This window comes from Canis lupus, chromosome 8 (genome assembly GCF_048164855.1).
Source record: "Canis lupus baileyi chromosome 8, mCanLup2.hap1, whole genome shotgun sequence".
Taxonomy (NCBI): Eukaryota; Metazoa; Chordata; class Mammalia; order Carnivora; family Canidae; genus Canis; species Canis lupus.
The window spans coordinates 27,481,909-27,494,124 of NC_132845.1; the positions used below are offsets into that span (position 1 = coordinate 27,481,909).

General features: G+C 38.6%; 1 protein-coding gene across 5 annotated transcripts in view; it reads left to right on the top strand.

Moving 5' to 3' along the window:
- Positions 1 to 775: 775 nt before the first annotated feature.
- The window catches only part of AGL (amylo-alpha-1,6-glucosidase and 4-alpha-glucanotransferase), a 72,714-nt gene continuing 61,273 nt past the window's right edge, over positions 776 to 12,216 (top strand). The window contains exons 1-2 of one of the 5 annotated variants that reach the window (XM_072834665.1): positions 776 to 881; positions 1,558 to 1,707. In XM_072834665.1, the coding sequence (XP_072690766.1) occupies positions 1,626 to 1,707 (82 nt within the window). In that variant the 5' untranslated portion in view covers positions 776 to 881; positions 1,558 to 1,625. The other 4 variants (XM_072834661.1, XM_072834663.1, XM_072834662.1 and 1 more) reach the window with 4 other exon arrangements.

The following is a 12,216-nucleotide window of genomic DNA, read 5'->3' on the forward strand; positions in this document are numbered from 1 at the left end:
GTCAGATGCAACCAGACACCGTGCAAGTGGTGCCTGCGGCCTCCGTCGTGCGTGAGCTGCCCGCACTTCCCCTTCCTAGCCCGTCCGTGTCTGCGTTCAAGGGGCGCCCCGTGTCAGACCCGGAGATGGCCCGCGCAGGACGGACAGAATGCCAAAGCCTGTGGCCAGGCCCCTTATTCTAGCCACGGGGAAAGCAAGATTCGGAGAACTGGGGCCAAGCAAACATAAGCCATGTTTAAATTAAAAAAAAAAAAAAAAAAAAAAACAGTCAGGGGAGCCCTGGGTGGCTGAGCGGTTTGCATTCGGCCCAGGGTGAGATCCTGGAGACCCCGGATCGAGTCCCGCATCGGGCTCTTTGCACGGAGTCTGCCCCTCTCTCTTTGTTTCTCATGAATAAATAAATAAAAATCTTTAAAAAAAAATCAAAACAAAGCTACAAAACAACATCGTGGTGGAAAAAGCAGTAGCAGCTGGGCGGCTGGCCTCCCACCACTCAGCCGTTCCACAAAGCGGCCCCGTGGGGCTCCTCGTGGCAGCCCGTCTACCGCAGCATTTTAACCTTCAGCCCGGAGCTCGCGACGCACAAGCCGGACCTCGCACCTCCCCAGCCGCGGGAGGAGCAGCCGCTCGCGGGCCGCCCGGGCCGCCGCCGCCGCCTGACCCCGGCCCGGCCGACCACAGTCTCGCGAGACTAGCGGCCGCGGCGCTCCCGGAAGTGGGCGGGGGGCCCTGGCAGCCCCCCGCGGGGTGCGCGCCCCGGAGGTCGGCGGGGTCGAGGCTCTCGGAGCGCGGTCCCGGGGGCGCTCGCGGTCCGCGCCGCCGCCCCGGCCTGGCCCGGCTGCCGTCGCCCCGCCCCGTGCCCTCCAGGCGCCGGGCCCTGGGTGAGCGGGGCTGCCCCCTGCGCGGGCGCGGGCGCGGGCGCGGGCCGCGGGTCTGGATCCTCCCCCGGCTGCGGCCGCCCCGCCGCAGGTCTGCAGGGCCCGGGAGGCGCACGGGCGGGCCGCGCAGCGTAAGTGCTAGGGCCGCCGCCGGCTCCCGGAGAGGCCTGCTTTCTATCTATAGCTCTGTCTGTACATCCTATGCTATTCCGGAGGAACAACTGCTTCCCTCTGTTCTCATCTCCCCATTGGTGGCTTCCAACCCGAATTTGGGAATGGGGAGCTCGCCCACCTGTTATCTCGGAGCACACTAATCTCTTGTAAGCAGAAGTGCCATTTGTAGTCTCCAAAGCCTTCTGGCTTGGGACCGGGAATTTCCACCCCCCCAACCCCAATCCAGGCTTTCCACAACGTATTGCTCTTCTCTGAGAATAATTTAGGTTTTTGTTTTCTTTTGTTTTCATTGCAAGAGTCTATCATACAGGAGGGTTCCTTCGGTCCGGTTGTGCTCGAAGGGAGGAAACTATTAATTTGCCTCCTCAGGTCCTGTTTAATAAGATTCATTCTTTCTCTCTGCTCTGCTAGGGGTGAAAACACGTTTAGAACATGTAAGTGCGGCTGTCAGCCTCAGAGTTTAAGGTAATAGTTCTTTACCTTAATTCCTCTTTTTGTTTCATAGGGGTAATTCATTCGACTTCGGAGTCCTTTTCATTCTTCTGAACGATTTCAAGTCCTCTAGAAGCCAAAATGGGACACAGTAAGCAGATTAGAATCTTACTTCTGAACGAAATGGAAAAGCTGGAAAAGACCCTCTTCAGACTTGAACAAGGTCAGTAGCAAGTTGTTTGATTAGTTTGCGTGTCTTTTCCGTTTTTCAATGTGTGGTCATATTAAATTTTTTTTAGACTTTAAGATAGGTGGAATTTCCAAGGATCTTTCTAAGCTTGATCAGTGCAAAGATGGTGCTGTGTTCTAAAAATATCACTAATGAAAGTTGGTTTCAGTTGTAAAATTGAAAATGTTATGTACGTGGTGTTAGAACAAGGATAAAATAGTTCACTTTTCTTTCCGTGGTAACTTCCACTTAAGACAAAAGTTGCAAATAGGATCAAGACATTGATCATATTATTTCGATTAACAATCATTATGAAAACTTGGTAAATTACTTCATACGGAATTTAACTTGGGGCATATATGTATAGTTTTGTTTTGTTTTTTTTTTTAGTTTTGCTTTTTTACAGCCCTCATTCTTTTCCTTTACTGGAACTTTGATTTAGTAAAATGGATCACAGCAAAAAGCAAACTATTATTTATGTTTCTCCAAAGCCTCTCAAATATGGAGAAGAGAAAAGCTGAACATTTTTTTGTCAAATAAAAAGTGAAGAAACTGATCAGGTTATGTTGAAATATATTTGAGGTTTTTTTTTTAAGGCTTTATAATTTTTCAATTTTGAAAAACATTCTACACTCATTTATGTTAATAAAACTTGTGAAGTAGAAGTGTAATGTATGAAAACTTAAATGCAGACCCCTTTAGTAGTGTAACAGACATTGATGTAAACATTGAAAGATTTTTCGCCCAATATCTCAAGAGGTAAAGTTTTGGAAAAAAAAAAAAAAATTCAGCCATCAAATGTGTTACCTCCGTGCCAAATCACCTTCTTCCAACTTTGGCATTTAAGATCACAGAGTACTAACTCCATTTTTGGCTTTCCTGACTCTGCACTTTCCTGCTTTTAAATTTTTTCCTACCCTCTTGAGTACTCCTGTCAACTTGGTGGTATCTGTTGCTGAGATCTCTTCCTTCCAGATTTTAATTAATTCTTCCTATCTGCCAGAAATCCTTTCTCTTTCTCTTTTTCTTCCATCAAAAAAATTATACATTCTCATAGCTTCATTTGCTGCTTGCATGCTGATGGCTCTTTTTGAAAGAAGAGCCTTGAATTTTGCTTGCTTCTTGAAAGCCGGGAATATAATGGCAAGAGTAAAAAACTAGAATCTTCTTGGCTCTGCTGCTAGCAACTTATTTGACTTTGGGAAAATCACATGAGTTATTAACATTATTTGTGAAATGAAGGTATTTCTCCTTTTGTACCTTCCTGGATTTTGAAGCTCAAAATTAATAATATAGAGTTTTAAAGTCCTAAGTGGGTATAAGGCTTTGATAGATCACTATACCTGTGTATTTTCATTCTGGATTCTTGGCTTCACCCAGGTATTACACAATAGAATAGAATAGGATAGCTCCACTGGATGGATATACTTAAATCTAACATGTACAAAACCATCTCCCCATTCTCTGACCTTCTTGATTTCCTATCCTGTTTATTTAGTGGTATCTCCATTTTCATAGTTTCAAGGCCTTTGAAACTTTGTACTTTTCTTTGTCAACTTCTTCTCTTTAACTGCAATCTGTCTTTAAGCCCTATAATTTCTTTCTAAATGTCTCTGTTTGCCTATCTCTCTGTCTCTTTCGTATGCCTGAATATGGATACTGGAATAATCTTATGCCATCTCTTCCCTATTCATTAATTAGTGTCTATATATAAAGTCAAATTTAAATGCCTCTGGCTGGCTTCCAAGACATTCTATAATGGAAGCCACCTTCCCTAGCCAAAGTTGTATCTCATTGCTACCCCCCCACCCCCATCACTAATGTCCTACATCTTTACATTTCCTCCGTTAATTTCCTCCCCACTGGCTTTTCTCATAGCTCTCCTGACATCTTCACCTCCATCTGATTCCTCTCTTCTGTATCTATTAAATCCCCTTCCTATCAGTTCTTTGTGTTGCCTACCTCTCAACTTTCAGCTAAAATTCCGTATCTTCCATGAAGTCCTTCCTTAATTTTTTTTATCTCCTCTCTTTGATTTCCAATCACATAATGGGCACAGAACAATTAAGTCCTGAACAATGTAGCAGTGTTTAAAAGTTTATTGGTCTTATAGAGTCCAACTAGAGTTTAAGAACTGTGAGCATAGGGAAAGTATTATAAACCTAGGACAATGTAAATTTAAAAAAAAAAAAACCTAGGACAATGTATAATAGTCAATAAATCCTTGCTGATTGATTACTAAGACACCAGTTAAAACTAGCAAAACGTGTAAATTCAGCAAGCTGTTTGAAGAGGGAACTAAGAAGGGGTTATAAATAAGAATGATGTGGTTCAGTCTGTAACTCTAGTCGAAACCGGTAAATTCAACCAAGTGATATAAATGGGAACGTCGATTTTTTTTGTGTGCGGTAATGAGGTGATCATATTGTTATAGAAGATAATTATAATGGAAGGATGAAGGGATATTAGAGACAAGAAATCGAGAATGCTATTTTAAAATCATGTCTGGGGGCAGCCTGGATGGCTCAGTGGTTTAACTGCCTTCAGCCCAGGGTGTGATCCTGGAGACACAGGATCCAGTCCCATGTTGGGCTCCCTGCAGGGAGCCTGCTTCTCCCTCTGCCTGTGTCTCTGCCTCTCTCTCTCTCTCTGTGTCTTTCATGAATAAATAAATAAAATCTTAAAAAAAAAAAAAGAAAACCTGTCTGGTTAAAGATAAAGGTTTGACTACATCAGAGAAAAAAGGAAATAGAGTATGAGACATTTTAAAATTCATAGGACTTGGTGACCAATTGAGTGTGAAGAAAAACTCTGGTAGTTTTTGGTTCTTTCATATTTAATTGGTCACCAAGTCCCTCATTTTTCTTTTCTTTCCTTTTCTTTTCCTTTTCTTTTATTTTCTTTTTTCACTTTTTCCTAAGAAAGGATTCTTCCTCATTTTCAAGGCTAATATCTCAATAGATTCTTCTCACTCAACAAGTATGAGACCAAATAATTATTTTTTCCAGCCAAATTGTAGCTTTCCCCTATATTTCATATTTCATTCAGTAGCAGAATAATGAACAAAATCAGTTTTCCCCAAACCTGGAGTTCTTCCATTTTTATATCAGTTGGTCAAATTTCAGCTCAAAATTTTTTTTTTTTTTTTTTTTTTTTTTTTTTAGAAAATGCTTATAAAGATTTCTTGATTAGGAGCTTAAGCTTATATAAATTTAGGGAGGGAGCAAGATGGAAAAAATTGAGTTTATAGTAATAGTTTAATCACTCACTTTATTAGTTGCCTACAGGAGGGATATGGCTAATCTGAGTAAAGTATTCCTAGTGTTCTATGGGGAATAAGATAGCCACACCACGTACTGCTATGACCTAAGCTAATTATAGCAAACTGAGTGAGTAATTATGGAATCTGACATAGTCTAGGTATTCTAATGTTTCATTTACTGTATATAAAAATTTTAGTTTCAGGGATTTGTACTAGAGGTCGAGTAGCTATGTACCCATGGGCATGTGCACTGACCTATCTATTGGAATACAGAAAAAAAGTACAGGATTTTTCTTTTCTTTTCTCTTTTTTTTTCTTTCAACTGTTTTTGTTTTTAAAAAGTTGGGTGCCTAGGGAGCTTAGTCAGTTAAGCATCTGCCTTTGGCTCATGTCATGATCCCAGGGTCCTGGGATCAAGCTCAGTGTCAGGCACCCTGCTCAGCAGGGAGCTTGCTTCCCCTTTACCCATTCCCCCTGCTCTCCCCTTCTCTGTCAACTAAATTAATAAAATCTTTTTAAAAAGGCAATTAAATTTGGGGGCACCTGGCTGGCTCAGTCAGAAGAGCATGCGACTTGATCTCAGGGTCATGAGTTCAAGCCCCACATTGGGTATAGAGATCACTAAAAAATAATAAAAAACTTTTTAAAAAGATTTTTTAAAAAGCAATTAAATTTTGGTAATGCATAAAATGACATTGATGCATTCAGTTTGTGTGTCAGATGAGTTATAAACAAAAAAGACATATTCTGAGAAAACAGTGGAGGTTGTAGGTCTGGAAGGAGTTGACAGTCACGCCATAGCTGGTTTGCTTGTAGTATGTTGCCATGGGTTACACTTTTACCTAATCCAGGTTAAGTACATATACAAATTATATTATCTTAAATAGTAGATTATGTACAGTACTTTGTAACAAAATGTAGAATAACAATAAATGCCTCTCTTATTTATTTATTTATTTTTTAAAGATTTATTTATTTATTCATTCAGAGAGAGCGAGAGAGAGGCAGAGACACAGGCAGAGAGAGAAGCAGGCTCCACGCAGGAAGCCCGATGCGGGACTTGATCCTGGGTCTCCAGGATCACACCCCGGGCTGCAGGTGGCGCCAAAACCGCTGTGCCACCGGGGCTGCCCTAAATGCCTCTTTTACCTCAAAAGGTTGTCAAACTTAAAGATGAGTTAGAAAGTGTTTGATATTTGCTGTTTGAGATTTGTCCTTTTTAGGAATGACATGTAGCTTTCAATAGTACAATACTTAGAAAATATTTTCTGGAAAAATAAACACAATTTAACTGTGAAGTAAACATGAGTGAGAAAATTAACTGCTTTTTGATGGAAATTGATACTATAGAGCAGAGTTGATCACATTTTTTCCTATAAAGTGTTAGGATTAAGATAGCTTCCTAGGGGGGAACACCTGGGTGGCTTGTCGGTTGAGCGTCTGCCTTGGGCTCACAGGATCTGGGATCTAGTCCCACATTGGGCTCCCTGCAGGAAGCCAAGTTCTCCCTCTGCCTGTGTCTCTACCTCTCTCTCTGTGTGTGTGTCTCTCATGAATAAATAAATAAATCTGGGATCCCTGGGTGGCGCAGCGGTTTAGTGCATGCCTTTGGCCCAGGGCGCAATCCTGGAGACCCAGGATTGAATCCCACGTTGGGCTCCCGGTGCATGGAGCCTGCTTCTCCCTCTGCCTATGTCTCTGCCTCTCTCTCTCTCTCTGTGACTATCATAAATAAATTTAAAAAAATTTTTTTAAATAAATAAATAGATCTTTAAAAAAAGATAGCTTCACAGGCCATATACCTTCTGTTACAACTACTCAACTCTGCTATTGTATCATGAAAGCAACCATAAACAACACATAAATGGATGGATGTGGCTGTGTTCCAATAAAATTTTATTTACAGAAACTTTATTTTCAGAAACAGGTAGTAGGCTGATATAGTTTGCTGACCCTTGCTATAGCAAGAACATTTTGAATATGTATTTTAATAACACTTCCATCATATGATTTTAGCCATATAATGAATATCTGCCCTCTTTAAAAAGTCGATAACAAAACAATTTTTTTTTAAGATTTTATTTATTTGAGAGAGAAAGAGGGGAGAACACAGAGGGAGAGGGAGTAGCATACTCCCTGCTGAACAGGGAGCCAGAATCAGAGCTCTATTCCAGGACACTGAGATCATGACCTAAGCAGAAGGCAGATGCCCAACCAACTGAGCCACCTAGGTACCCCCCCAAATTTTTTAATCTTTAAAATCTTCCAAATAAAGGATTTTAGTTGGTTTTCAAATCATCTGTTTAATATATAAATATGGAACATCTTATTAACTTATGAAAACGATGATGTCAGGAAAAATATGTATTTACTAGCACATTTCAACAAAAATCTTTACATAGTTGGTGAATGGCATTGAAAAATTAATGTTATAGGGATACCTGGGTGGCTCAGTGGTTGAGCGTCTGCCTTTGGCTCAGGGCGTGATCCTAGAGCCCCAGGATCGAGTCCCACATCGGGCTCCCTGCATGGAGCCTGCTTCTCCCTCTGCCTGTGTCTCTGCTCTCTCTCTGTGTGTCTCTCGTGAATAAATAAATAAAATCTTAAAAAGAAAAAAAAAAGTTAATGTTATGGGTTAGTAAACATAGCCACCAAGAACTCCTTCCATTTGAATTTGGGTATCTTGGTGTGTTTTTCAAGTCCAGGGCCACTAAGCCAAATATCAATTAGCAGATGTTTGAATCTTTAAATTACTTTATCATAAAATGTTAAACTAAGACTTAAAATTGATGAAACTTATGTTTTTTAAAGATTTTAGTCTTTTAGTCTAAAAATTAGTCATTTAAAATATTGTTTATTTATATTTTATCCCATTTTTATGTTTTATACTTTATATAATCTATTAAGTCATCCTACATGTATATTCTATAAATAAATACCGTATTTAGAGAATGCTTGTCAGCTTTTTCTGAAGGGATATCACTCATCCAAATACTGTTTTGAGATTTTGAATGAGTTTTAACCTTTGTACTACAAGTTCTCTGAATCCTTGTGTAATGATAAAAACAATATTTGTATAAACTGAACAGGGGACAGGTTGTTTAAATATGCTCAGGCAGCTAATCCCTAATGATTGTACCTGTTGAAAATGAAAGTACTTCTTCTGTAATAAATTTAATCATTGTTGTAAAGATACAGGTATTTATGATTCTCACAGTCACTGAGTATTAAAATTTCATGTTTTAATTCTTTGGGTAATTATTTCTCAAACTATCTCTTCATAATTGTACCTCTAATTTTAAAATATGTTTCCTTAAGTATAAAATCATAGAAGTATATAAAAAGCCTTTTTTTGGTGTGTTGTTTGAAAACAAAATTGAGTTTTTACTACTCAAGCAAGTTGAAACCTGTGTATAGTGTAATGGTGTGTAAATTCCACCTCCTAGCTTACTGCCACAATTCAGCCATGCTTTTTCCCGGAAAGGATTTCAAAAGATCTATATAGATGCAGAAAATGAACAAAAAGGAATAAAAGTAGCCATGTTATTAAATATCTTATAACATGGCTTATAATGGCTTATAATATTCTAGCTTGCATAATAAAATAATTTTTACCCTAATTTATTTAATCATTCCCAATATTAGATATTTAGTTTTTTAAGCTGCTATGAATATACTCTATGTTTACATCATTGATTAATTCCTCAGAAAATATATGTATATATGAAACTATTGGGTTAAACATAACCCTTATTAACCCTAGTATATTTCTGCCAAATTATTTGTAGAAAAATCTGTATATATAGTTACCTGGAAAAGAAATTATAAATTTCACTCTACTTATAAGAAGTATGAGAAGTAGAAGTGAGTCCCTGGATTTTTGCAATCACTTAATAATGCCATTTGGATAATTTGTTTCTTACTTGCTAAAACCATTTGCTATGAAAAAAATTATGTTCATAATTTAGTACAATCCAAGAATATAGTTAGTAGTATTTATCACTAAATTATAATTTTTTCAAGGACAGCTTAGAACTTCCATTCCTCACAATATCCATACTGTATTATGCAACAGAGTATTTGTATTTCTCTAGGCAAAGGTAGAGGTGTTTGATTGGATAACAGAAAATTGAAAGAGTCCAGCATTCTCTTAATGTCTTCTATTGAAATCTTTTGTTGACAAAGATTAGCTTACCTGGTGTTTAATAATGTGGTATAGAATTTACCATCTATTGAACATCATTGGGAGGGACTTACTTCTACCAAAGAGCAGCTTTAAACATGATTGAAACATACCTACATGTTTTGCTTTTCAGGATTTGCTTTGAATCAAACTGATGTTATTTATATATGCATTTATAGGACAGTTCATACTGATATCTCTGATTCATATCCACCACAATAGAGTTCATTGTCGCTTCCACCTTGCTTATTTGTAACATCTTCTCTGACATTGAAAAATTTGGCTCTCATCACCTTTATTTTTGAAAGATATTTTCACCAGGTATAGAATTCTAGGCTGACAGTTTTAATCTTTAAGTACAGTAGATTCTTAAATAATGCAAAGGCCAAGGGTACTGACCCCCTTCCCCATGCAGCCAAAAACCCAATTATAACATTAGACTCCCCACATCTTAACTACTAATAGCCTACTGTTGACCAAAAGCCTTACAGATAACACATATTTTGTATGTTTTATGTATTATGTGCTGTAATCTTACAGTAAATAAGCTAGAGAAAAGAGTATGTTATTAAGAAAATCATAAGGAAGAAAAAATACATTTACAGTACTGTACTTTTATAAAACCATGTGTCAGTTGGTTAAGCATCTGCCTTCAGCTGAGGTCATGATCCTGGACCCTGAGATCAAGTCCTGCATCAGGCTTTTAATCAGTGGGGAGCCTGCTTTCCCTCTCCCTCTGCCTGCCACTTCCTCTGCTTGTTCTCTCTCTCTCTGTGTCAAATAAATAAAAATCTTAAAAAAAAAAAAAAAACCTGTAAAGGAACCTGCACAGTTCAAATCATATTGTGCAAGGATCAACTGTACCTCTAAAGATATTGCTCCACTGTCTTCTTGCTTTTATTGTTTCCCATGAGAAATCTGCTGTCATTCTCTTATTGTTCCTTGAAATTACTGTAACATTTTTCCTCCTTTTGGCTACATGTAAGATATTCTGTCACTGGTTTTGTGAAATTTGATTTTGATGTTTCTTGGTCTGATTTCCTTCATGTTTCTTGATTGGTGATTTATTGAACTTGGATCTACAAATTTGTTGCTTTTGCCAAATTTGGGAATCTTTCTACCCATTGTTTCTTTAAATACTTGATATCCCCCCTCTCTTTCCTCTTCTTTGAGGACTCTAATTACCTATATATTAGGCCGCTTGAATTGTTCCACAGATCACTAATACTTTTTCAATTTTTTAAATTCTTTATCTCTTTGTTTCATTTTGCATATTTCTATTCCTGTGTCTTAAAATTCACTAACCTTTTTTAATGCCATATCTCACCATCCATCAATTCCATGTTGCAGGTGTTTCATTTCAGACCTTGTAGTTTTTATTTTTAAAAGTTTGGTTTGGATCATTTGTTCTGTTTTGCTTTAAATATTTTATGTACCTTGAAATAACTTTTTGAACATATGGAATATGGTTATGATAAATGAGGTCCTTTCTTACCTGCTAGTTCAACATCTGTGTCATATCTAAGGTCAGTTTTCAATAAGTGATTATTTTCCATTTTTAGGGTTGTGTTTTCTTGTTTCTTTGTATGTCTTATAATCTTTGTTTGGATGCCAGACATTATGGATTTTACTTTGTTGGATGCTGGTCTTAAAAATGTTTTTTTGTCTTTGTTTGGGAATGAAGTTAAGTTACTTGGAAATATTTTAACACTTTTGGAGTTTTACTTTTATGATGCCCAGTCCAGGGCTCATTATTCTCAACTACAGAAACAAGATCCTCTGAACTTTCTCCCCAGTGCCTCATGAATTATGAATTTTTCCAATCTGGCTGGTGAGAACAAACACTATTCTTGGTTTCAGACATGCACTGAGCAGTACTCAGCTGAATACTCAAGGCGGAACTTCTGCAAATCTCTGGAGTTCTGTCTCTGTGCAGCTTTCTCCTCCTTACCAACTAGTCTCATCTGCAAACTAGCTGCCAAATGGTCTCATCTGCAAACTAGCTGCTTTGTTCTGAACAGATTCTTCACTCCATCTTCTTTGCTCAGAAAGTTAGTTGAGCTCTGCCTAGTTCTCTTCCTTGTGCCTCAACCTGGAAATTCTTTCACAGTAGTAAGAAGGGACAGTTGTAGGATTCACATTGTTTATTTTCTGTCTCTTAGGGGTCACGGACCTTTATTGCCTGATGTCTAGGCTTGAAAACTATCATTTCATATATTTTGTCTGGTTTTTCCTGGTTTCTTTCTTCTAAGTCTCAAGGAAGATTGTAAATCCAATCCGTGTTATTCATTCCATCTTTGCCAGAAGCAGGAGTCTCGGGTCCTTTACGTCTTCTGTTTTTTCTGTGTGGAATGCCCTACCTCAGGTAACTGTGTCACTGATGTGCTCACCTCCTCTTTCTATTTAGCAGTTTTTTATTGGATGCTGGACATTGTGAATGTTCTGTTGTTGTATCTCTGATTTTGTTTATCTTTCTTTAAAGGAGTAGTATCTTTACTTTAGCAGCCATTTACATTATCTATGGGTCAGCTTAATCCAATTGAGGCTATCTTAGGCTTTGACAGGATAGGTTATTGTAGTTTTTACTCTAAGGCTGTATTAGCCCTACTACATACGACACGACTCTTTTGAATACAACGGATGTTCAACAACATCTCTGCACTCTGACTGCTTGAAGATTCTAATGTCTCCCAGGCCTGCGTGAGCTTTGGGAATTGGTCAATTGATAGCTCCTACTAGTTTTCCTTTGTCCAATCTCCTGGAGTCGAATACTACCCATGTCAGCCTGGTATTCAGGCAGATTGAAGATGACCCTAGGTAATTTTCTAGAGCTCTTTATTTACAGAGCTTTCTTCTGTGCCATACTCTGCCCTGAAAATTGCAGTTTCTTCACCCTCCCCAAACTCTAATCTCTGTCTCCTTAACTCAGACTACTATTTCTGCTCCCTGTGTCACAGCCCAAAAAGCTCCCCCAGTCTGAAAGCTAGAGGGTTCATAGGAATCACCCTTCTATTAGGCATCACAGTGCTTCACTACTTATTTCTGAAAATGGTTGTCT